The sequence below is a fragment of the Delphinapterus leucas genome, chromosome 12 (assembly GCF_059928025.1).
Source record: "Delphinapterus leucas isolate spDelLeu-1000000601 "Yukka" chromosome 12, BTC_Dleu_Yukka2, whole genome shotgun sequence".
Lineage (NCBI taxonomy): Eukaryota > Metazoa > Chordata > Mammalia > Artiodactyla > Monodontidae > Delphinapterus > Delphinapterus leucas.
The window spans coordinates 75,697,059-75,724,390 of NC_143140.1; the positions used below are offsets into that span (position 1 = coordinate 75,697,059).

The following is a 27,332-nucleotide window of genomic DNA, read 5'->3' on the forward strand; positions in this document are numbered from 1 at the left end:
TGCTGGAAGGAAACTTCTCTTCTCTGTTCTTGACCCAAATCCTCCAAAGGCAAAGGGAACAGAAGAACATTTGACAGACACAACTTAAAATCATCTTCTCAGGAAGTCCATAACCTCTTATTATTTGAATATAAATTAGCCTTTAAAAATTTTAGAAGCCTCTATTAATAATCTGTTGGAAATTTTTTATTTTGCTTTATTCCATATTAAGTATGGTACTCATGGGGCTTTACTTAGTGTTTCCATTGAAGGGCTCTGGTTATGCTTAAGATCATATGTTAGTTGATTTCTCATAACTGATTATGAGAAATTAACTAAAATTTTTAATGATAATATTCCTGGAACATAAGAGAAAACAGACCTGAGTAGAGTTTAAGAGGTTTCAGTTGAAATGCAGTGATTTCTCTTTTTACTTTTTTATTTTTTAGTCCAACTGTCCTGTCTCACCACATTGTTAAATTTCAAATCCATCTGTGCTCTGTCCCTGCTACAGCCTTTTCACATTCAAAATCACATCCTTCATTATGTAACAGTGCCATCTCTAGTGCTTGCCTGGTCCGTGTGGAATGTCAGTCAGTGGACTGGACGGACTTCAAAGGCCGTATTTCCCTTATCAGCCTAATAAAAAGTTGCTGACAGTTTTATGTTAATTAAACCAGCAGGCCTGATGTTCCAAAAAGATGGCAGGCTTCATAGGTTCATGGATATTTGAGAGATGTTTTTGTTTTCTTATTTTTTTACTTTGGATTAGTACATTCAGTTCTTTTTGGTCAAATAAGGTCCAAGATAACATCTTGCTTGGCTGGTCTGTGCATAAGGAGATGGAAAGGGTGGACATGGTGCCCCAGCACCAGTAAGACAGAGGAGCCTCCCTCTCGCTGTGTAGACAGTGGCCCTGCTGGAGCCACACTGAGTGAGGGGAAGCATTTGGTATGGAAACCACTTCCTGACAGTAAAAAGAATGTCACTCCTGACCAACATCATGGAGTATCATGTTAAATAGAAAATATCTTATAAACAAACCATTCATTGCTCTGGAAAGACAGCATTTAATACTGAAAAAACAGCTTAAGGGTTACTCTTACCTCTGCTCCTCTTCTGATCTCACTTCTTATTTGAACTTACTACCGTGCAAATCTGCTCTCCCATGTTCTCAGTTTACCCTTTATTTTGGGGTGCAGTGTGCTCCTTCCTTTTGCATTAAGTCAACTTACCCAAGAACTTCTTTTCATATATTAACTGGTTATATTTGCAAAGCCAAATCACATACCATCCTAGATGCTTGTATCTCTTTTTGAGACAGCACGTCAGTACTTTAATATTTGAAACATCAGCGTCAAAGAAAACAAAACAAATGTCAAGTGGCCTCCCACTACTCTGGGGCAGGTTCTACCTAGGACACGTGGTGTTCTTGGGGCTCCTGAGGGCACCTGATTCTGAGTTAGGGCGGTGGTCTTGGGCCTCTTCTGCCTAACACTGGAAACATTTTCCTGAAGGCCTTCGGGCCTCTTAGTCTCCCATTATTCCTTATCAATAAATCTATATATAAGCAGAAAAACTGATCTGCAATCTGTTAAATATAGCTTGGTATTAAATATGAGAAATCTGCAAAGTATCTGATATTATTTCTGTTGAGTCACTGTAGAGGGCTTTCCATGAAGTAACAAGTATCTTACCTGCATTTGTTCCCCACGTGAGCATGAAGGGCAGCCATGGGGGCCAGGGGAAGAGCACACTGTGCATAAGAAACGGCCTTTGCCTTCAAGCAGATCGTGACCTATGTGGAGACCAGCACATACACAGGCAATTGTAATACAAGATGCAAAGTGCTCTGGGAGGCCCGAGGACAGCAAACCAGGGAGCTTGCAAGTGGGACCAAAATTGGGTCTTAAGAGGAAGATACTTCTAAACTGAGACCTGGAGGAGATAAGAAGGATGCAGTCAGACAAAGGAGAGGAATGGGGGCAAGTGCATTCTAGGCAAAGTGAAGGCCGCCTGCAGTTCTCAGATTTGCCCTAAGTGTTGTTGGACTCGACTCTCCCTGTGGTGGAAGGAGGCAAATGTGGAAGTGTAGTCACTAGCTCACCTCCAGACCATTGTTAAGAGATGTAGTATCCTCACCAAGCCAGAGTGCATAGGCAGCCCTTTCTTAACCTCCTCTTGAAAAAGTAATACTCCTCTACACCATCAGTTTATGTCTTTTCTTCAGATCATATGCTAATAGTAAAAAATACCTCTTGACGTTATTCATTATCTCCCAGATACAAGAGTTCACTTCCCACGGATGTGTGTGTGTGTGTGTGTGTGTGTGTGTGTTAGTAACTGTCAGCTGATCAGTCACATTCACTGAATAGACATAATGTTTAGAGCATCTTGCTTGATGGAATATAAAATTTCAGACAAAAGCAGTTTATAATTTAGTCAGAAAAGTATACTGTTTGCGTGCGTGTGCTCACGCGCACATACGCACGCACATATACCCGTTAGGAATCACTGCAGAGTAAACATAAACATTGGCCATATGGCAAACACACACAGATAATTTGATAGAATTTACAGAGGAGGGAGGAGTGGACCACGCTTCTCCAGGAGTAGCCAGAAGTTTGCGTGTAGTATGTACATTCTCAACCCAGTAGGAATTGAAATTTCCAGCTGTCATAGAGTGAACCATCTCCCTCCCAAACTCAGAAGCTGGATTCTTTGGGATATAACTTTAGAATTTAAAAACCTTAGGCAGACAGAAAAAAGATCCCTCAGTAATATGCCATGAAGGCAGAGGATAAGAGATGTGAGGCTTTGTAGCAGGAGAGAGAATTAGGATACCAAGTGGTGCAGATCACTGTGACGGGCTTTCACCATGGATGGTATTATTGGTGGATCTCCATTATGCCAGGGGCTAAAGGTACAAAGATGGACTTAAAGTACAGGCCTCTAACCTAAGTCAAAAGACTAGCAAATCAATGTACATTTGTATGTTTTACATTAAAATAAAACGTTTTCAGTGACTGTCAACTTGTACTGTTCTCAACTCTGACTCTTGCAATACAGTGGCCTTGTGGTCCAGACCTGGTGGGTTAGGAGCGCCACTCCTGTATTATGGATGCTAAGCAGCTTAGTTGAAGAGACAAGATATATAAACAGAAAGGCAGACATACAAAGTAGCCTCTGAGAAATGTTGACTAAGTAGCTCAGATAACGAGTACAATTAAGTGCAGGAGTCCGCCTGGGCTGCAGTGACGGGTGGGTTGCATGACTGAGGGAAGGTAAAAGAAAAGTTTTATTCATTACATACTGAAATTTCAATCATTTTTATGATAGTTATACATGTAGAATGATGGAGATGTAAACAAAAGGGGAGGAGTCCTCACTTCACACTCACTGGGATGAGAAATGAAACAAAAGAAATAATAAAATGTGATGCATTCCAATATTAAAATCCTTTCTTGTTCATTTGATAATAGAAGAACATATACAGTAAAGGCTCAGTCTTGTCTTAACGCTGTCTTACACTTTTCGTTGTGCTCCATTTTGAAATGCTGCTTAGCTCTTTGGACCCAAAGTGTATTTTTTTTTTTTTTTTGCGGTACGCAGGCCTCTCGCTGTTGTGGCCTCTCCCGTTGCGGAGCACAGGCTCCGGACGTGCAGGCTCAGCAGCCATGGCTCACGGGCCCAGCCGCTCCTCGGCATGTGGGATCTTCCCGGACCGGGGCACGAACCCGCGTCCCCTGCATCGGCAGGCGGACTCTCAACCACTGCGCCACAAGGGTAGCCACCCCAAAGTGTATTTTAATTTTAACTAGTCACAATTAGAAAAGATAAGGATGTGAATATGTGGATGAACGTTCAGCATCCCCACTTTTTAAAATGAGAAACTAATGCTACTCTAGTTATGCAAAATCTTGTGTGAGGTTTCTTTTCTTAGGTATGATTTTTTAAGTGAATTTTAACGTTTATCTTTTTAAACTCATGACTTGTGTTTACACTACAAAACAAATTTTATATTTTTTTTGGTTTCTGCACCCTCCAGTACCTACAGTTGTGACAGGGTTTGAAAAGGTCAGAGGAAGTTATTGTAAAACAGGAAGCTGCCCTAGTGCACTGGGAGAACTTGAGAAAATTTTAATAATAGAAAATAGTTTATTCAGTGCATTGTGCTTCCTGTACCAGATTCTAGAGAGTCTCCCTTAGCTTAGAAAATAATTGATTTTTGACCACAATGAGACAGAGACAGAGCACAGATCCCTTTCAGGTTGATGGGGCTTGAGTTCTCTTGAGAAAGTCCCTCAGTGGAGGGTAACTCTGAGTCCAACCATTGCTGTGCCATCAGCCTCACCCTGTGGCCGTGTGTGTAATGCGCTGATCTGCCACTCTTGGAGTTCTTCGGTTTGGTTAAAAACTTAGCACTCATGCCCACATCATCGTCCAGCAACCACCGATTCGAAGTTGGTGTCAGCCCCTGGTGGTGGACATTTACGCTCACCCTGAACTTAACTTCATCACAGTCACTCGTGCAGTCTTATTTTATCACAGGAGTGATTTTTGGACCTGGAGGGCACACCCTAGTTTGGCTTTTAGCCTTTGATCTTCTTTACCCCAAGCTTCTTCACTCTCTCTGGTGCAGAAGCCCACTGGTTCCCAGGGGCCAAGCAGCTGCATGTTTGTTGCACTATGTCTCTCGCTCCTTCTATTTGCATGGTGTGTATGGTGTGTGTCTGTATCAGTCTGCTTCTGTTCACTTTCTCATTTGTAGAGAACCCTGAAAACCACTCTGAAACACCGGCAGCTCCTGCTCTACCTCTTCCAGCTCTTCCTAAACCTACACCCAAACCTAAGCCCCAAAAAACACCTGTGCCTCCAAAAGGGGCCGCTGCTGGGGCCGGCCCCAAGGGTGACGAAGTACCTCCTATTAAAACAATTACCAAGGCTCCTGGTAAGCAGGCCCCCGTCCCTCCACCCAAGCCAACAAGCCGAAATGCAACCCGAGAGGCTGGTGAGTATGCCCTCTGTGGGGTTGAGTCTAGGGTGCTTGGCGCTGGGGTGGGGCTAATTTCCTCTTCTAGGAATGATGGCCTTTTGGTGTCTGCTCTCTTAGGATGTAACACCAGTGGACTCAGCTTTGACACAGAGAATGCCCAGGAGATTCCTTTGTTGCTGTCTCTACCAAAGAAAAGTCAACCACTTGATCCATTCACCTCATTAGGTTTAGGGTGAATAGACGTCTTTCATCCTGAGTATCTGCACAAAACCCAGTAGAAGGAAACAGGGAGTCGTCTGCCTGATGAATGGCGACGACGTGATCTGACGTTATTCAGACAGCAACTGGCCTGCCTGTTTGAGTTCATGGGTGGCTCTTTGGCTTGGGTTTTCTTTCAAAATATCTTAAGTTTGCACATAAAAACATGACGCTAAAAAAAAAAAACAAAAACCATGACGCTTACCTCTTTGACATATTTGCTGGATCTTAATGTCTTAAATCTTATAGGCATCCCTCTACTGACAAATGACAAAGGGTTCATATCACTCAGTGCTTCATGCCACCACTCTCTACTGGAGTCACAACTGCGCAGCAGAGTTGGAAGTTACGTGCTCAGTGCCCCCTTCCCAACCTCATAGACTTCAGTGTGTTACAAGGGAAAGCATCTAGTGGAGCGATTACAAGCTGTGACTGCAAATCACCGGGGGATGTTTGGGTGATTACATCACTTCATGTCATGTGTGTCCAGCTTTCCTTTCACATCAGATATGCTTAATGCAAAGTGGAGCCCCCATTCTAGTGAAGTGGAATAAAGAAGCCTCTCCTGCCATCCAACCTTTGAAAGGATATATTCCAAATACACATGCTGAGCATCTTTTTCCCATTAACACATGCATAAAAATTCTCCTGTGTTATAGCAAACCTTACTTTCCTTAAAATCAGCAGCAGCTTTCTCAAAACCAGCTACCAGGATCTGCCTTGGTATTAATCTTTCCCCCTTGTAATTTAAACCCATAATGCTCAGATTCAGAGAGTGGCTTAGGTGACAGTATGACAGAACTCAGAATGCAAATAGATGTCTGTGTCCTGGTGTTCCTGTCTACCACCTTTGACCTTGTGTGTCTGGGTCTCATTTTCTAATAAGCTCTAAAATGAAAATCTCAGAATGCTTTGCCAACAGTGCCTACGGGCCATTTTTTCAGGGACCAGCTTCCATCACACATCAGTGTCTGTTCTCGTTGGTGTCTGTGTGTGTTTCCCAGACTTCCTAGCACACCTCAGGAGCAGTGCTTGAAGTGAGGCAGGTGCTGATTTACTTCCTGAAGTAAAGCCCCAAACTCTCACCCTGTCCTTGGGAGTGAGGACCCACTTCCCCACGCCCCACGTGGCAGCAGCTCACGGTTGACTCGGCTTGCCCTCTCTCTTACTTCTCTCGGAAGAAGGCTGGTGATTAACACCAGGGCAGGTGACAGCTTTCATGAGAGATTTGGAGTTATTTCCAGATATTTTACTTGAAGATTTTTTATAGACTTATGATGTTCCTAAGAGGAAAGTACAGTCATGTTATCCATTGTATTAAAAGAGGCCCAACTGGCGCTCAGTGTGAAAAAGGTTGCTGTTCTCAGGTTATCACAGAGAAACAGGAGTTGCCTTGAAGTCTACCAACAAGCCCAGCGTGCAAGGATCTTTTTTTTTTGTCAAATATTGATAATACTCCTTCAGAATCCTACTCACATTCCATTTGTAACCATTTAGAACCTTCTACATGGTAACTTTGTTTTATTTGAATAAAGTTGACCTTCTGGAAAAGATACTTCAAATGTCACTCCTGATTTTCAGTCAGACATTTAATCTCTTAAAAAAATTTATTGGTTCAGATTCTTCCTCTGTTACTAAGTTAGTGTAGACCTCCAGATCACCAGATATCAGGTTGGCACATTTGCTGGTGAAGTAACATCTCATATTTTTTTTCTTTCTCGTTACACCCTGTGTTAACAACACAAGTATTTAACTGAGGAGAGGTGGCATTTCTTTTTTAGTCATGGCTATAATTCAAGGTAACTTAAGCAACATTTCAGCAAAATCCTCATTTTAGACGACACTTAAAAGAGAAATATAGTAACATGGCTTGAATTTGCACTCTAGGCATAAAAAATTATTTCCTTAAGCAAGGCTGAAGTTAACTTTGCTGTTAGAAAAACAAAAAGACTTTTCTACAAGAAAATTATTAGAATTGATGTGTGGAAACGATTCTGTTCAATTTCCCCAAGAAATAACTGAACATGTTTAGACAGCAAGTCCCTAGCATCTTGGTTGTGAAAGGTACATTTGGAATGGACTTAGATTGTAAGAGTATGCTTAATACGTTTGTCCTATACGCAAATGAGGATTGTTTATTTCAAAGAAACATTGACAGGCCCTGATATGGGGGAGGGGAATTCTCATAATTACGGATATCTAAAATAATAAAGCCCCCAAGCCATGGAGACTTGTTTTAAGCCTGCATCTGTGTCACCAAGTGAGACTGCCTTTTTTTCAGTAGATCAGAGCTAGTGAAGTCATACACCTCATTGTCTATTCCTTTATCTGTTCTTCCTCTCCTGACCCTCCCAACTGACTTCGATAAAGTTATAACCAGAGGTAAGTTACAATAAATAACAGCTGTATGCAGTGTGGATTTTGGCTCCACAATACTAACAAGATTTTTCTAGTTCTTCTGTGGAAGATAGTTTGACCCCTCCGGAAAAAGAGGGAATATACAACATTGTAACAGAAAAAGCAATTAGGAGAAATGTATCGATCCTAAAGGTCATAGGAGTTTAAATGTATTTCCTGTGATGATGAAAAGGAGAGTTAACTTTTTTGTTTTGCCATAGCCATGGCCATCCTCTGATGAAGGCCCTCTAGGAGCATAAGCAGTTTTAGAAGCTCTGAAAATGATACTCTTTCCTTTCAGATTATTCAAACACTACCCATTTACACATTTTTTGTAAAAAAAGAAAAAAAGAAAAAAGACATTTTTCTGCCTCTTGATGTTTTGAAGGAGACTTGTCCTTCATATGTGGCCATGGGTTTTCCCTCTGCCCCGTTATCGCTGCAGTTGGGGAGATGGGGCAGGGTGGCAAGCCACTCTACAGCCATTGGGGAGAGCTGGTTTGGAGTTTGCTCTTTTAGCAGTTAAGATGAGTAAATTTGCTTGTGGCCAGACAGGAGCTGGTGGTATATACTCCAGCATCTTCTGAATGTGGGCCACTCCATTCCCAGAAAGGCATCATACAACATGTACAGTTTGTGATGAGAGTAACCTTGTACTATACCCAGACAGCTGCTGGTGTGTGCCCTCTACACGCTATAATGTCCCTTCTTTGGAACATACAGGGACTTTTTCAGGTGACCCATAGGGCAAGGAGGTGAGGATTTCCCTTTGGCTGTCTCAGCTAAAGACTGGAGGAGGGAGTAGACAGAGGACTCTTGACCCTCAGGGTTTGGCCTCAAGCGTCACTTGCTCCTCTGTTGGAGGCAAGGAGGGGGCAGAAAACAAGACCATTATTATCATTAGCCTATTTCCCTTTATGCATTTATTCAGACAGATTTGTAAACTTTAAAGGGAACATGGTCATTGACGATTGCAACTCGGTTAGTTTATTTAAAAAGTGTTCTCTTCTTTGACTCTTAATGCAAAATCTCTCTACTTTAGCTGGTTCCTCTCATTCAAGAAAAACAACTGGCTCCAAAGCAACAGCTTCACCGTCTACTTCCTCCACCTCATCTCGTCCTAAAGCTTCAAAGGAGACAGTTTCTAGCAAAACAGGGATAGTAGGAGTCACAAAGGGCAAGAAAAAAACTGGCAAGCAGCCAATGTCTCAACCGTCCTCAGATGCAACCACTTCTGGCATATCTGACCTTAAAGGAGAGCCTTCGGAGACCAGCGTGGCGAGTCTCAAACCCGAGCAGACTGCCCCTGGCACCGAGGAGCAGACCACAGGCAGACCCAAGTCCGCAGTCCCTCTGCCCGCTGTGGCTCCAGCACCTCTTCCCCCCACCCCTTCTCCCCCTCTGGAGGAGCAGAGCATTGCTGCCTCAGACACTCCTGTCGTCCTGGTTAGCAACGGAGCCGACCTGCCCGTCCCTGCCTTAGACCCAAGTCAGCTTCTCTGGACTGAAGAGGCGACAAACAGCACCACTGTCCACTCAGGCACTGGCTTAAGTGTTAGCAGAGAAAATGCAAAATGGTGAGTCGGCACAAAAACTCCATATTCTATCTGTATTCCTATGAAGCTGGGTACTAAAGGTCACTAAATCACTCTGCTGGCAATGAAGGAGCCTACTTTGGTTTCTTCTATAATGTAATCTAGTTAGGTAAGCACACCTGTTAGGTAATGTTAGGTAAGCACACCTGTAATCCAGCCGTTGATTTGGTTTTTTTAAATTGAAGTATAGTTGATTTCTAATGTTGTGTTAGTTTCAGGTGTACAGTGAAGTGATTCATGTATATGTGTGTGTGTATACATATTCTTTTTCAGATTCATTTCCATTATAAGTTATTACGAGATACTGAATATAGTTCCCTGTGCTATATAGTAGGTCTTTGTTGTTTATTTTATATATGGTAGTGTGTATCTTTTAATCCCAAACTCCTAATTTATTCCTCCCTCCCCCCTCTTTCTCCTTTGGTAACCATAAGTTTGTTTTCTATGTCTGTGAGTCAATTTCTGTTTTGTAAATAAGTTCATTTGTATCATTTTTTAGACTTCACATATAAATGATGTCATATGATATTTGTCTTTCTCTGACTTACTTCATTTAGTATGATAGTCTCTAGATCCATCCATGTTGCTGCAAATAGCATTATTTCATGCTTCTTTATGGCTGAGTAATATTCCGTTGTATGTATGTACCACATCTTCTTTATCCTTTCATCTGTTGATGGACATTTAGGCCGATTCCATGCCTTGGCTATTGTAAATAGTGCTGCAATGAACACTGGGGTGCGTGTGTCTTGATTTTTCATAGCCCTGCCCCAGGAATGCCACGGGCTGCTGGAGACGATTACATTGGCCTTACTGACTGATACACTTCAGATCTGTGCTTTCAAGGACATTTAGAGTCTGCCTCATCACTGCTTAGCAGTCCTTTTTCTTTTTCCTAGACAGTTTCCTCCTCTTCCCTTATAGTGGTTACTTACATCTTTACCACTTACGTCCAGATTGCTCACCCATTCCTGCCCACCTCCATTTCAACAAGTTATTTAGCCTTCTCCGAAAATAAAGAGCATCAGGAAAGAACTCTTTTCCAACTCCTTTTCCTCCAGCCTTAGAGCAGCTACCTTTCTTACTTCCTCAATTCCCTACCCAGCTCAAGTGTTATCTCCTCTGTGAAGCCTTTCAATATTCATCCAGACAGAATTGGTTATTGCATGTACTCTAACAGCACTTTTTTCCTACCTATGGGACAGAACTAACCACCATGTCTTACTTACCTCTGTATCCCCACCAACCAGTACAGAATCTGGTATGCTATAGGCATGCCATCATCCAGTTGCCCAAGCCAGAAACCTGGAATTCACCCTAGGGTCCTCATTCTCCCTTGTCCTCCAGATCTAATCACTCACAAAGTCCTATAAATTTTCTACTTAAAGATAAATAAGACATGTTAGCTCTGCTGTCCCATAGGTGTAAGAAAGAGGACTGTCAGAGTGTAGTAGATGTCACTACCAATTCTGTCTAGGGAAGGCTTGGAGCTCTTAAATCCAGCCTCGTCTGTTTCTAAGAATAAAACCCAAATTCACTCTTTACAATATTTAATTTAATATTTCCTCTTTCAAAAAAATCCTTGTCCTGTTATACTTTAAAAAATTAGTACATTAATTAAATTGATTTGGATCAAGAGACTAAAATATCACTTTTAATTATTCAATTGCTAGTGATATTACTCTCCATTTATTAAATACTTATTTAATGTCAGGAAGTGTCAGTTATTTAATTCACATAAGTCTCCCCTGAAATATCTCTGTTGAATAGATGAGAAAACTGATGCTGAGAGAGATAACATGGTCTGCCCAAGATCACCCAGGTAGTAAGTGGCGGAGTCAGGACGCAAGCCCAGAGCTGCACATCACACTCAGCGCTCTAAGGAATTTCATAAGTTTCCAAAGCACCTGCTTCTACTTCTTTTGCAATTTCTTTTGTGTTTGTTTCTCTCATTTTGAGTACCGTCATTCAAAGGAAAGACAAGGAAAGGTAAATAAATGTTAAAGTACAAATTATTTTATTTGACATTTTAATAAATGATTGGGGAAAAGAAGGTATTGAAATGAATGCTTATGGTGTCCTGAATACTTCCAGCACAGAGCAGGTGTCTTCACTTCATTATGAGTGTTTGCCAGCGTTGGCATCAAGTCCAGCCTTTAGAACTGAAGAGTCACTCAGCATTCCACCATGTATTTTTTGCTTACCTTCTATGTGCCAGGCGGCATACTAAGCACCAAAGATACAAAAGTGGACAAAACATTACAGTTCAGGTTGGTTTTTACCAAAATAATGTCTAACATGCCCAGGAAGTACAAACGCTTAAGATAAAGTCCAAATTTAGGGAAGGAGATCAAGTATATGCATTCACTCTTCAATATACTAAAGAACAAGGTGTAACATATAAAATAATTCCTCAGATAGTCTTAAGCACTGAGAAAGCCCATTTCCACAGGTGACCTGATTCTGTCCAGCCCACTTGGACAACCATTTTACGAAGGGCATTCTCTTGTGCTAAACAACTCCATGCTGCATGCTGGGGGCTTGACATCTGTCTTCAGCCCAAGTACTTGCAGGATTGTCAGAGGAAAGAGGTGAGCATCTGTTCTCCACTTCCACGGGGGCAGTGATCACAGGGAATGAGCTGAGAACATCATTGGACACCGAGGTATTTATAATAGATTTTCCTGTCAGTCAGGGTAACTATAATGCTTTCCTAGAAGAGGGCATAGAGATTTTCTTCTCTGTACATTCTTCAAAATTAAAAATTTAAATTACAGTTCATCTCACAGGGGTGGTTTGTGTTTGCTCTTGAGTTAAGGAGCTTGGAATAAGTAGTCTCTCAAATTTCCTTCCAAATACTTTCTTCCCTTTTTAAGTGGATATGTGAGTTAGAATTTCTGGCTCTTAGTCGCTTGCTTTACTTAGAACTTTCCCTCAGTTATGTTTAGTCAACGAATGTGTGAAAATCCTGTCATTTTATGAAGAGGCTTCTGTTTGGAATACAAATGTGAAAACTTTAAAGAAGACAAGTGGCCATGTGTAAAAATACCTGCTTCTATTCACATAGTGCAGGGTAGTTACTATTTGGTAGATTTCTATTTGTTGGTAGCATCAGTAACATATAATTCTGATATAATTTTAGGCAGAAACTACTAACCCCATCTGGAGCCCATATCCAAATGGGACTTGACTCTTCTAGTTCATTTCCACAAACCTTAATAGAGTTCATTGTATTGTTCTATGTGCCAAGAAACGTAGGGGGAAAATGAGAGCCGAGTCTTGAGTTGGTTGATAAAAATTTGGAGTAAAATATTTAATATTAAGTTAAATATAATCTATAATATCAATATAACATAATATTAAGTATAAAACTAAAATATAACATCACATTTGATAGACTGAGGGTTTTAAGTCTGGGTTGTAGACTGGCCTTGCTACCTCGTTGGGGCAACTCACTCACGGCCTTCTTGGGTTCCATGAACTATAAATTACTTAACAATTAACAATTGTTAAGTTGTAAATATATGCAGAAGTCTTTGAAAACTGCAAAACATTATAAAATGCAAATGATGAGATTAAATTAATAATTGGTATCATGATAAATTAATGAACAGTGATACGAACACATACTAGGACTCAACCCTGAAGTATCTTTGTTCCGCTCTTCAGAATGTGTTATTAATTGGCATATCTTGTAAACGTGCTTCGGTCACCCACAGTGGCCTCCAGTGGCAGTATGCTAGAAATCCAGACTGTGAAAAAAAGAAATCTTATTTAAAATGAGATTTCATACTTTGGAAGCAATATGGTGGTTCCTCAAAAAATTAAACATAAAATTACCGTATGATCCAGCAATTCTACTTCTGTGTATATAGCCAAAAAAAATGAAAGCAGGCACTCAAACAGATATTTTTACACCAGTGTCCGTAGCTGCAATATTCACAACAACCAAAAGGTAGAAACAACCCAAACATCCATGGAATGATGAATTAATAAACAAAATGTGACCTCTACATACAATGGAATACTATTCAGCCTTAAAAAGGAAGGAAATTCTGACACATGCTACAACATGGATGAACCTTGAAGACATCCAAAGTGTAGTAAGTCAGACACAAAAGGACAAATGTAAAATTTCACTTATATGAAGCACATAAAATAGTGAAATTCATAGAGACAGAAGGTAAACTGGTGGTTGCCAGGGGATGAAAGAAGAGGAATGGGGACTTACTGTTTAATGGATACCGAGTTTCAGTTTGGAAAGATGAAAACTTCTGCAGGTGGATGGTGGTGATGGTCACACAACAATGTGAATGTGATTAACGCCACTGAACTGCACACTTCAAAAGTGTCAAAATGGTCAGTTTTAGGCTTTATGTATTTCACACAATTAAGACAGAAATTTCGTATTTCCTTCTTTGAAAACAAGAATGTTTGGCTGTTGGATTTTTCTAATAAGTGAAAAATAGAGAATTTTGAGAACGCTTAGGCTTATCATCCACAAAGTTGAATGTCAGTACCTCCGATTCTGACAAAGTTTACCTGTTTTTATCATTCAGAGAACTGTTTTTTGATTTTTTTCAGTGAGAACAGCAAGCACATGTTTTGCACTGAACGGTCTTTCAGAAGTGTGACGTCCAAATTTGGATTCTTCTATTTATATCAGAAAGCAATGTGGGGAACTTCTGTATCTTAAAATGAAGGTTACATTGTTTTTGATATGATATGTTTTTGATGTAAAGTATTTTTTTAAATTCTGGTCTGTGAAAATTGGCAAGCTTTGTATATTTATAGTAACTTTAAGTCAGAGACTCTTACCAAGCTAAATAATAGAAACTCATTGCATCCTGACATATCACCTTTCTTCTAAAGAGTCCACTTAGCTTTCACATTTTCCATCTCATGTTATTAGTATAATCTTATGACAGGCAGTTTTACAAATGGAGAAGATATATAATTTTTTACTGTTAATACACTGACTATGATGAAAGTAGGATTAATTCATATACCAATTAAAGAAGATAAACTTTTCTGTGTCAGTACCATTCTAGGTACTGGGCTGGGCTACGACATGATATGAGTTCTGCTTGTCAAGGAGCTTTGGCGGGCTGGGGAGGCAGACTGAGATGCAGTGTACTAAGTGCTCCAGTGCGGTGGGCACCGTGGGAGCAGGGAGAGAGGCCAAGGAACTAGTCTGATGGCCAATGAGAGAGTCCTCAGGGAGCTGAGGCTTTAAGCTAGACATGAAAGATAAGTAGGAGTTACAGGTCCAAGAAAAAGCGGAGGCAAAATCAAATATCTAAGAACTGCTAGCCCATTGTTCTTTCCACAGAACCTCCTATTGCTAGGGAAAAATAAATGTTCAAAACATAGTTTTACAATATTCATGTACTAAATATGTCAGTCACCACCTGGTCAATCCTTTTCATTTTACAGATGAAGACTCTAAAGCCTTGGGAATTAAGGAATGCAGTATTGTTGCCCCATTTCAGTGACGTTAGCTGGCTTGTGTCTGCTTTCTCCTTTCACCAGCCTGAAGGATGTTTATGAAACTAGAGTTCTGTCTCATGTGCCGGCATCATCCCCGAGGGTTGCTCTGAGCTTCACACCACCCCCATGTTTCTGTGCCTTTCACAGTTTCACAACCAAAGACGAGCTGGGGAAGGCAGCGCCTCAGCTTCTGACTCCTGGGCTGATGGGAGAATCTTCAGAATCCTTCAGTGCCTCAGAGGACGAAGGCCAAAGGGAATACCAGGCCAATGACTCTGACTCTGATGGGCCTGTCTTGTATACCGATGACGATGAAGAGGATGAAGACGAGGACGGCAGTGGAGAAAGTAAGGCTCTTTTCAGGAGGTAGGGAGGGAAGTCTGTGGTGGGCAGAAGCAGCTGCAGCCTGTAAAGAGCAAAAGCCTCATCAGGAGCCCGACACCTGATGTTTTCTTTCCCCTCATGTGCCTTTCTCAGATTAGAAATGTATATCTTCTGAGGTCTAGCTTTAGATGAGAGTCCTTTCTGGAAGATGATTCCACCGGGCAGGGCGGTGGGGGAGTCAGTCTATGAGGCCAGTATGCATATTTGAATTTGTCCAGAAAGTCAAACAGAGGCCTTTTCTCAGATTGATCAAAGATGGCGCTTCCACACTGGGACCTTTCTTGAATAAAGAGCATCAGTGCGGGATTTGCTGGATTACTCATGGGGGATGTTTGAGAATTTCACGCACTTTTTTTTTTTTTTTTTTTTTTTTGCGGTACGCGGACGTCTCACTGTTGTGGCCTCTCCCGTTGCGGAGCACAGGCTCCGGACGCGCAGGCTCAGCGGCCATGGCTCACGGGCCCAGCCGCTCTGCGGCATGTGGGATCTTCCCGGACCGGGGCACGAACCCGTGTCCCCTGCATCGGCAGGCGGACTCTCAACCACTGTGCCACCAGGGAAGCCCAAGAATTTCACTCACTTTTATACTGTGGTTTAAAAGGAGGAATGAGTCAAGAATGACTAATACCTTTTAAGAATTAAAAACAGTCACTCATCCATGATAAGAAAGGTGGTATGCCTTCTAAGAAGGAATGCTAGTAAAGTGGATAAAGCCAACCATTTATATATAACTTAGGGAACTGGAAAAATGCTATTTTTAAAATAATATTCTGAGAAAGATGACTTGGGAGCGATTCAGTACGGAATTGAATTTACAGATTATGAAAAGTTATTAATATATTCATGATTAAACAGCATTGTCAAATTCCTTCTAGTTTGTACTGAACAATGAAAAAATCATCAAACAACAATCAGATCAAAAATAACAAAAATCATTATCATTCATTGGTATTTACTATCCTCTGTGAGATATCAGGGATTCCTGGGTAATTTAGGATTAAAACATAGGTATCACAGGTAGACTTTTGTCAGTGTGGTTTTCTGAGTGGGGGGAGGAAAAGGGAAGACGAGGATTTACTCTACAGAATAAGCAAAGGGGCTAAGTGTTTAAGACTCGAAAAAGAAAAGGCGTTATGCAATCAGTAGTTTCCGTGGTATGCCGTCTCAGCAGAATAAACTTCAAATGTCACTGTCCAAAAGATGAGGTGATACTTGCTGGTTTTTTCAGGGTTTCCCAACATTTTTCGGAATATTTTAAAAAACAGTTCTTCACACCATTGTAAAGCAATTATACTCCAATAAAGATGTTTAAAAAACCAAACCAAAACAAAAAAACAGTTCTTCAGTTTTTCAAAACGAACTACATCCAACTTGAAACTATTTTTTCTTCAGGTTAATTAAAATTCTATCGTTGCATGTGAATAAAGAATTTGGTCTGGACTCTATTTATAAAGTCCCTGCCCACGTGTAACCTGAGTGCCACTGGCTAAAATCCTTTCTCTGCATTTCTGCCTTTTCTAATCCTCAGGTGCTTTGGCAAGTAAAATACGACGAAGGGATACTCTTGCTATCAAACTTGGCAACAGACCGTCTAAGAAGGAACTAGAGGACAAAAACATCTTGCAGCGTACCTCTGAAGAAGAGAGGCAGGAAATCCGACAGCAAATTGGAACTGAGCTTGTCAGGTAATTGCTGAAATCTGGGGACAGCACTAATTCTTACTTTTCTCCTTCCTACAGTTCCCTCCCTAACTGAGATCACCGTGACTCCCTCATGGAAGGGCACGCCTGGCCTATCTGGTCTTCTAAAGTTGGTCTTGGATGGTGAATCGCTCAAAGAAGCTCCTTTTTGGTCCAGCTAGCCAGTAGCTTTGAGGTCGCCAAAGCCCGATCCAAGTGGGGGCAAACTTTTTCTATAAAGGACCAGTTAGTAAATCTCTTAGGCTTTGTTGGCCAGACAGTCCCTATTGCAGCTACTTGACTGTGCTATTGTAGCATGAAAGCAGCCATAAACAATACATAAACAGATAAGCACGGCTACATTCCAAGAAAACATTCTTCACTAAAACAGGCAGCAGGCCAGAGTTGGCCTGCGGGCCATAGTTTGCCCAACTCCTGGTTTGATTCATGGACTCCCTATAGCATTCCTATGACTGCCATCCGCTTCTGCCCTGGGGGCTGCGAGACTACAGAAATATTAAGTAGCTTCAAGGGCCAGTTCCATCCTAGTCAGGTAGCCATAGCCCCCATATCGAAACTTTCCCCTCTTCACTTCAAATAAATGGTCATCTGACTCCACTTCCTACTTCCGCCATTGTAGGATTTCTACTTTTGCCACTCGTGGCATTGGAAGTCCATGGAACTGGCAGTTTTAACAGAAGCAAGTGCTGAAACTCTCCTTTTTATGATCAGTTTAAGCATATTTAAATATTAGTTGTTTTGCTAACTTCCCTCACTCTGCATAAAAAATAGGTTGCGTAAATTGGGAGAAGGGAACAGCCTGGAACACCAGAACAAGATTTGGAGGTGGGAGAAAAGTCCTCCCCTTGCTTGGAAGTGGAAGATTTCTGTGACTGTGGTGTATCTGCAGGGTAGGCATGTGAGGGGTTCAGAAACCACTGTCTGTTTTGTAGATGGGGCCAAGCCGGGGCTTGTGCAGATTAAATGAGATGGTACACTGAAGGTATGTTAGTGCCTAGATCCTAGCGAGCACTTAAGAACATTAAATATTTTTTATTAAAGTATTACCTCTTAAATTAGCAAAACACTTTTATAAATTAAACCCAATGTCGGCAACTTTATGAGAAAATAGGACACATATACTTCGCCCTTGTTCAATATTTCTGAAGAACAACTTAATAATACAAGAAAAGAATTCTAAAACAGTATTTCTTTACATGGTAATTCCGTTTGGGAGGTTATACAAGAAGGAAATAATCTAAAAGGGAAAAAACCCTGTGTTTTCCAAAGATGTTTATTTGAAGGGTATTTAGAGCAGTGACAAATTAAAGCAAACCCGAAACACTCAAAAACAGGGGACTGATGAAGAACATTGTGAGAAGTTGACACCATGAAATAACTGTAGAGTGGTGGTTTTCTAACTCTGTATTAGGATTTCTTGGAGAGGATACTCAGGCTTCCTGGGGAGAGCTAGGGAAGTGGGTGTGTTTTTGGGCTGAGGCGGGAGAGGACTCCTTCATTGTAGGTCTAAGTAGCCAACCACAGCAGCACTTCTTCTGTTTTTGTAAAATTCCACTCCAACCCCCAAAAGTTTGAGAGCCTCTAGAAACACACATGTAGTCCATATCTATAAAAATCAGATCAGGGTAGGGTTTTTAGTTTTATAAGTATATAAATTTTATAGAATTGTTTTTCTACAAACCCAGCACACCTAGTCCCTGTCATTCAAAGATAAAACACTTACAGTTCCTGCCTTAGAGGACTCCATGTCTAGTGAAAGAGGCAAAATTTATACTGAGTGATGGAGATCATGTAAAAAGCACAAACATCTAGGTCAAGAGAACCACGTAGGAGTCCTGGCTCTGTCGTTCAGTAGTGTTTTCTGGAAGGCAAGGGAACTAATCTCTCGTTTTCTTATCTGTAAAATGGGAACTGGCTGCCACCTTGCTGAATTGTTTCAAGGATTCAAGATAATGTAAGCTAAGCACCCAGCACAGTGACTGGGACTTAAAAGGATGAACTCATGAGAGCTGTGATTATTATCTTTATAATAATAAGTGCTTTAATCTATGTATAATTTATGTAGAACTGCTGTAGAGGGACAAAGAACCAGGAGCCTTTAATAACTTAAAAGATTTCAGGGCTTCCCAGGTGGCGCAGTGGTTGAGAGTCTGTCTGCCTGCCGATGCAGGGGACACGCGTTCGTGCCCCGGTCCGGGAAGATCCCACATGCCGCGGAGCGGCTGGGCCCGTGAGCCATGGCCGCTGAGCCTGCGCATCCGGAGCCTGTGCTCTGCAACGGGAGAGGCCACAACAGTGAGAGGCCCGCGTACTGCAAAAAAAAAAAAAGATTTCAGTAGGTGAAGAAGGAGAGGAGGGCATTCCGGAGAAAGGAAACTCCATAAACAAAAGAAGGATGATGTCTTTGGGGGATGATATCGTACAGATATATAGTATAGGATATATGAATGGCACAAAATCTGGCTGGCATAGATGTTCACTGGCTTTTTTTGTGGGCTCACTTACTAAGTGAATTTCAAGGTAGCGCTGATGAAGATTAAATGTTAAACTTTTTAATGAGCTATTCAAAATATCATTGATTTTAATTCTTCATACCATTTCTGTCACAGCCATAAACATTTAGAATTGATAGTATCTTGCATTAAGATTGCCTTTCATGTATATTAGTTTAATTTGCACAAATTCAGTCTATCAATACATCCAGAGGAAGTTTTTGTCTGTGATTAGCAACAAATTAATAATGTAAACAAGACCAACAACAAAATTATAATGGTTTAATAAGACATTGAGCCCTTGTGTACAAATGATCAGGTACTAATCCCAAATGAGCCTGGCTTTTCTTGAAGGTTGATGGAAACGGCCTGTATACCTCAAGATAACTTTACATACATTGTAAATTTATTTGAGATCCCGAAAGTAATATTTTCCTGAAAGCACTGTGCAGTATAAATTGATCATCTCATGAGTTGGTATGAACCCTTGAGCCTTTTTTTAGATTCTAGTTATCTGTATGTTAATTAGGGTACAGGCTAAGCTGCTCTAACAGAGACCAAAAAGTGCAGTGGTCCAAGCAAGCCACTTCCACATGTTTGCTTCTTTTTCACATCGCAGTGCAGGGGTAGGTGGGCTGTCCAGCATGGGTGGCGAGCACAGCTCCAGGCAGTCAGATAGGCGCCCAGGTTCCTTCCGTCTTGTTGCTCTTCCATCTCCGTGGATATCCTCATCTGCATGATCTGAGCTGGCTCACATGACCATGTTTAAGTTCTAGCCTGTGGAAGAAGGAAAGAGAGAAGGGAACACACACCCAGTCACTTTAAGTGTAAAAAGCAGACATTACAAACACCGCTTCTGCTCACATCCCATTGCAAGAACTCAGTCACACGGCTGCACCTTGCCTGTAGGGAGGCAGAAATCTATAGCTGGGTGTTCAGCTAAAACTCTGGGGGTTCTGTTTCTAAAAGGAAGAAGGGAGTATGGGTGCGGGGGGGTAGTTAGCAGTCTCAGCCACAATCTCTAGTCTCCAAACTGATGGAAAGGAGGCTTAAAAATGGATTTTTGTTTCTCAAAACACAAAAAAATACAGCTTTGCTTGTTGTTTCATTTTGCGTCTCCCATTAAGGCGGCCTTGTTTGTAACCGGCAGCATATCTGTTTTTTCATCACAGGAGACTTAGCCAGAGGCCCACAACTGAAGAATTAGAGCAAAGAAATATCCTGAAGCGTGAGTATCCTGTACTACACAGCGAATTCCTCGTGTAACCATGAACAAGCTCCCTCTAGAGAAAATCCATTTGTCAGCAGGGAACCTTAATATATTTATTCACGAATGACTGAAATGGCCCATTTAGATCACATTTTTATATATTTATTTATATCATTTTAAAAATAATTTCTTGACGTTTGTGTTTCATTTTATGGCTTTAAGCCTGAGATACCCCAGAGCAGTGTTGTGGTTGTGACAGTTGTTTTTAAGAAAGATGAAATTTATTCCATGTATTCTTTCACCCAAATATTAAATAGAAGAAAATGCTCTAGTCTGCTTGCAGCTAAATGTCAAAGAAAAGACCAAAAAATCCACGAGGAAATAAATCAAACATTCCTATATTATTATTAATAATAGTTTGTTGCCAGGTTTAACAAATGACTCCATTTAAAACAGAATTATGGGAAAAGGAATTTTTCAATCCATTTCATTTTCCTTTGTTATGATAACTCTGTTTCCCTCTTGAGTTATTTATAATTTTTCAGCACTTAAGGAGGCCTCCATTCATTTTCCTACTTCACTTTCCCATTCTCTTTCCCCCTCTATTTTCTTGGACTTTACATTTTACTCATTGGTCCGGTCATATTTACGTTATTGGAGTTCATATGTTGAAACTATAAAATGAATAGAAGTGGTTTGTTGTGCTGTAGTGGATCGATGTGGTTACTAACCACAGTGAGTTAAATAATGGATATTTTTAAATTGAGCCTAGCTGTAGTTTTCTATATTATTAACCCAGTCTCAAAAGAGCTTTTTATTGTATGAAATATCAAACAGCAGGGATGGGCAAAACTCCAGAGAGTACTATAATAGTAATGAGCCAGTGGCGTGCGGGAAATCTTTTTCAACCAGGCTTTAAGAGTCAAGTTGGCCTGTCTGGGTGATCCCCATTCTCCAAATGAGTTGTTTTCTTTCCTGAAGGAAAGAAAGATTTTAACAGCATATTTATACTACAGTTGCTATTACTAAGACAACCGGACAGTGAAGACTGAACAGTGGGATGAACTTCCAGTCTATGGGGTTCTTTCCTTGCAAGGTTTTTTTCTGGCCTTTTTTGAGCATAACTGGCATGGAACCCAAAGAAGAAGGACTTAAGTGACCATCAGTGTGTAGAAGAGCCAGTTTGGGGATGGAAAAAGTCATGGCTAGATAAGAAAAAAAAACCAAAACTGTGTTTAGCTTTCTGAGGAAGAATGAAAGCAACATCTCATTTTGACAACAAAACCAAACCAAAAAGGCTCATGGTTTTTAATAATAGGTTCCTGGAAAATATTTATGAGTTAAATTGTAGATAAGCTCAAATGCAGTCCATAAGCTCTGAAAACACAGAGAGTGTATCTTATTGGCTGCCTGATGCAATACCTAGAAAAAAAAGAAAGAGCGAATTCTGGGTAATTCTTTCCTGCTGCTGGGAGACACACAGAGCCAAACCACATTGCTGTTTGGTTATTTGAGGAACTGTTTCATAGATTAGAAATGTATCGCACATTGATCTTAAGTGCTGTGTTGGCTTTATATACTCCATTTTCCTGGAGGTTGGGGAAAGGGTGAAACGCCAAAGTCAACTTCAGATTTGACTCCAGCCTTTTTTTACTTCCTTCTTAGTTTGTCTAAATGTGCTTATGCTGGAAACAAAAGACACGTTTCCAGTCTGGAGAAGCTGATAACTGGCTTATGATCTCCTGACATAATGTATGGCCAAGGGAAGCAGAAAAGAGAACTGGTGGAGGACACCCAAAACATTCTGCTGAGCAGCCCCAGGGAACTGGATGGCCAGAGCTGACAACACTTTATTCAGTTCCTCTTGTTTCTGTGTTCTTCCACATAGATTACTCTCGTTTGTTTTGTCTCCATCTTTTGTTCAAAAGCAATATGATTGTCTATTTGAAGAAAAGTCTGTGTGTGATGTGGTGTGATTTTTAAGGACACTTATTTAACGAGATCATCTTTTCTTGACAGATTAGGAAACTAATTCACAGCATAAAACATTCAGCAGTGCTCAAATCCAAGCCTGTCACTAGTTTAATAAACATGAATCAAATGGCAGTCAACACTGATAGCATTAATTGGAGACCACAGGACAAATTTCATTTCTTAGTATCTTTCCCAGTATCACACCTAATTTGATCTCTTTCCTATTTTAGTGCATCTAGGGTTTTTAAAAAAACATATATATTAAGTTAGATTTTAGAACTAGTTTCTTAATATTGTTAAAATAGAAAGCAAGTTTTGGTGTTTGCAGGATCAACTTTTGCGTATCAGGAAAAGAGATGTTCGTGGAACATCTTCTACAGGGTAGGGATAAAATATTCAGGTCCTCTAATACTGTTTAGCTAGGGCCATAATTCCAGCTAAATCGTCATAGAGAAAACATGTATTAAGCCATTGAGTTCTGCATGTATTTTCCCCCAGTGTTTTGTTATGTAATTTTTAAAGCATACAGAAAAGCTGAAATAATTTTACAGTAATACCCATATATCTACTATCTTTATTCTACCATTAACATCTTACTTTATCACATATCTGTCCATCCATGGAGCCATCTTATTTTTTGGATGTATTTCAAAATAGGTTTATAAATGTATTTTCATTTCTTACCAACACCCATATGGAAACATGTAAAACAGCAAAAGGTGAAACAATCCCACAAAAAAATGTTTGGCTATTTTTAATCCATCTTATCTGAGTTGGCGACTGAAGAATATCTTACTCCAGTTGTTGGTACTTTGGTGCTTTTCTTTCTTCTCCTTTTCGCATCATCCATGAAAGGCTCTGGGCAGCACTTGGCAGGCAGGTTTCTTGTAGCGCCCACTGCTGTTAAACTACGTGTATCGTTTGTATGCTTATGGCAAACGCTTTCCGTGGCTGTTCTGATACCCGCCCCTCTCTGCTCTGATGAGTTACTGAGGGTGAGATTTGTCAGTGAGCCAGTCACTTCCTTCATGAGTATCCCTCCAGTCTGTTTAAAGTGACCAGACGTGCTTTCATCCTACTTTACAATTAGCCCTCTAATAATTTCTTTTTTAAAGTTCCAAAAACTCGGTGAATTTTTGTTTTGTTTTGTTCGTACTGCACGGCTTGTGGGATCTTAGTTCCCCAACCAGGAATCAAACCCAGGCCCTCAGCAGTGAAAGCACGGAGTCCTAACCACTGGACCACCAGGGAATTCCCTTGGTGAATTTTTTAAAACCAAGTTTAAGGTTTAACCTTGACTCTTAGTAGAAGATTTAACAATGACTATTTAGTAAGATTCCTAGGAACGTTGGCCTTCCTCCACCTCTCACCCTCTTCCTCTAACTTCTTTAGAGGCATAATTTCAAATATGGGAAATCTAAGGAAGTCAGTTCCTGATGTTAGAGAAGAATTCCCAATTGGTAAAATCCTGTTTATTTACAGTTGGCCCTTCTTTTTTTAAATATCACTGGCTGACACCTAGATGTGCAGTATGCTTCATAAAGCAAAATTATCTAATATTCTCTTCCAGGAAATTATGTTTTGTGTATTTCTTGAAAATTGGAGCATTTGTTAGCTTTGAGTCATACTAGATATCCAGTATTTTGTCTTTGGAAAGTACCTTTGAAAATGTAGCATGATCATTATATAGAAAGAATAACTGAAATGTTGTAACAATTATATTTTTCTTTTTATTAATATCATCAAAGGCCTGACCCTGTAAAGCCCTAGTTTGAATCACATGAACCACAAGCTCGGTATTTGTCTATTATACATAATTTACAATCCACATGCCTTATCCAACTCATATAAAGTAATTATTTGGGACTTCCCTGGTGGCGCAGTGGTTAAGCATCTGCCTGCCAATGAAGGGGACACGGGTTCAAGCCCTGGTCCGGGAAGATTCCGCATGCCTTGGAGCATCTAAGCCCGTGCACCACAACTACTGAGCCTGAGCTCTAGAGCTCACAAGCCACAACTACTGAGCCTGCGTGCCACAACTACTGAAGCCCACGTGCCTAGAGCCTGTGCTCTGCAACAAGAGAAGCCACCGCAATGAGAAGCCTGCGCACTGCAACCAAGAGTAGCCCCCGCTCACCGCAACTAGAGAAAGCCTGCACACAGCAACGAAGACCCAGTGCAGCCAAATAAATAAAATTAATTAATTAATTAATTTAAAAAAAGAGAGAGCAGCAGATGTCTGCCTGCATTCTGAGTCTCCCCCACTTCCTTTAAAAAATAATAATAGTAAAGTAATTATTTGACCCTAAGGATGTGTTTTAAGGATATATTGCAATATATTTTGTGAAGCAATTAGAAGATCCTACAGTATTTTCATAGGAAGAAATCTGAATTATAATCAGATTTTGTTTGACACTCACAGGCGCTTAATGAAAGCATACTATCTAGTTGTTTCTTGTCTTGCAGGGTAATTTCAGTTTATGTTCATTCTTTGTCTAAATAACCAGACTGATCATCCTCTTTCTTATAAATTAAAATTAGTATTTCAGAAGAATGTCAAGACTTTTCCCTGCCCAGATAAGGAAAATTAAGAGAGAATTTAGCATGTTCAGCTAGCAAATACAGATGTTGCAAATATTGAATACTGATACTGTATTCACAGTAAAAACAATCTTAGTGCTAAGAAGTCTGTTTGAATTTTAAAAGTAAATCTGTCTGTTACAGAGGAGACTTTTCTTTTTCAGCCTTTTGGTTGAGCCTTTATACAGTGTGATTTTCCTTCAGTAGAATTCATAACAGCACTTTCTAAAAGACATTCTTTCGTAAGCATTGGTATCCAAGAATCTATGCTCACTTATCAAAGTATGGGCTACAGGAACCAACAGAGAGAAGTTCATCAAATAGCAACCATTAAAATCCTGAGCAGTGTTTATTTCTTTTAAAATTCTGGACAATTTTTTCTTAATTCCATCTGTTGGACAGCGTTCATTTGAGTTGGCCTTTAAATTGTACTACTTGGTGAAGCACTAGAGAAAGAGAAGACTTTGGAAACTTAGCATCACAAGAAAATAAATCATCTCCATCAACCGTACACCATAACCCCATTCAGAACATTCTGGTTTGAAAGCAAAGTCCAAAGAAATGATTACATTCTGCTTCTATGGAAACCAAAGCAGAAAAGTATTTTGCTTGGATTTGAATGGAAATCAGCATCTCAGACATGCATCAGGTGGTTCTAATTTGGTTTTTTGATGTGATTCAGATTTTCACACAAAGGTCAGATCCAGTAGTAAGTTTTTATCTGAATTCTGATAAATTGTGCTTATAAAAGCCTATGAGATGATCAGCAGTGAGAGGCTTTCACTGGAGTATGGGCATTCTTGTGGTTTTTTCAGAATAGAACAAGCAGTCAGGAAGCAAAAAGTTTTACAATTAGTAAATAAACCAATCCTATAAGGAAAACAATAATATTATCTGTAAATTAATGATTGATCCTTCTGCAGAATCTTTCGATAACTTTTTAAAGATGTTGGTGGAGTGTTTGATCAATATCCATGAAGTCAAATAACTGTGGCCTGAGCTACTTTTCTGATTGTATAATCTTTTATAGTAACTAAGTCTTCATGCCTTTCCTCCCCTTCCCCCCCCAATTAATAAACAGAAAAGAATGAAGAAGAAGAGCAAGAAGCAAAAATGGAACTGAAACGCAGACTCAGCAGAAAGGTGATGAAACTGTGATGGTTAACGAGCGTGTGTATTTTGAGATATACTTCATTTTTAAAATGCAGATCAGTGCTTTACATGTAAATCTGATATTTAGGAATAATTATTCCTATTAGTCTACTGACTAATCACAGACATTAAAATCAATGTAATGTTTGCAATATTAATTATGTTTATATTAATGCATAATATGCTAATTTTGAAAAGTCGACAGTCAAAAGTTTTAAATTACATTTGCCAATTATGAAAATAACTTATAATCTGTGTGAAATTTTTTCAAATGCCAAAAGGAACAAAAAAGACTAGAAAATCATGCAGACGTCTCCCATTCAGAGATAACCATTATTAACATTTCAATGTGTAGTTTGTAAAAATGCTCACTGTTCCCATGCAGTTTGGGAAACACTGAATAAATACTTTGTTATTACTAAAGATTCTGAGCTGGGTGAGTAATTTATTAAGTGAACTTGATCATCCAGCTTGCCTGCTGCAGTGCTACCCAAATTGACAAATGGCTTACCTCCAAAACTCAGACCATTGTTTCTACCCATTTATGAAAATATAAATCTGATACCAGGGCCCTCGCTTTTTTCGGTAAGTGTTAAAATAATAATAATCTTTGGAAAAATTAAGCACTGTCAGAGTTTATATTTCATTATAAACACCTTGCTCAGTAATTCTTCAGATATACCTTTCACAGCTGGATAAGGCAGGATGAGTAAAATATGACATCTGCAGCAAAGAGTGTGACCTGACCCACATTTATTTGGGCTGGCTGGGGAGTTCACAGCCAAAACATTCCAAGGCAGAAAGAAGAAGCACTCCATTCCCATGGAAAAGTTAGAGACTGTATTTTGAGAGGTTTTGGTTTTGATTTTTAGGGAAAAATAGCCTTAATTCATCTCTTTTGTTCCTCAGAGATCCCAAACATCAAACAATAATCAAGTTAAAAAAGACACTATAAACTGAATTTCTTGAGATGGCTCTTCTAGCAATTCAATGGCCATTAAGTTACCAGCTACAGATAAGCGGTAACCCCTCCTCCTTGCTCCAGCTCACCTCTGTCATACATATAGTCTTTTCTTAATCCAGTTGGGTCCTTCTGGGAGACAACAGAGCTGCCCTACCCCCGCT

The 27,332-nt window shown here is 40.1% G+C and overlaps 1 protein-coding gene across 1 annotated transcript in view; it reads left to right on the plus strand.

Moving 5' to 3' along the window:
- Positions 1 to 27,332, plus strand: part of PHACTR2 (phosphatase and actin regulator 2) — a 136,161-nt gene that overhangs the window by 82,831 nt on the left and 25,998 nt on the right. Inside the window, exons 5-9 of the mRNA XM_022558253.3 lie at positions 8,673 to 9,207; positions 14,863 to 15,062; positions 16,628 to 16,784; positions 20,464 to 20,519; positions 26,137 to 26,198. Coding sequence (XP_022413961.2) covers positions 8,673 to 9,207; positions 14,863 to 15,062; positions 16,628 to 16,784; positions 20,464 to 20,519; positions 26,137 to 26,198 — 1,010 coding nt within the window. The remainder of the gene's footprint in view (positions 1 to 8,672; positions 9,208 to 14,862; positions 15,063 to 16,627; positions 16,785 to 20,463; positions 20,520 to 26,136; positions 26,199 to 27,332) is intronic.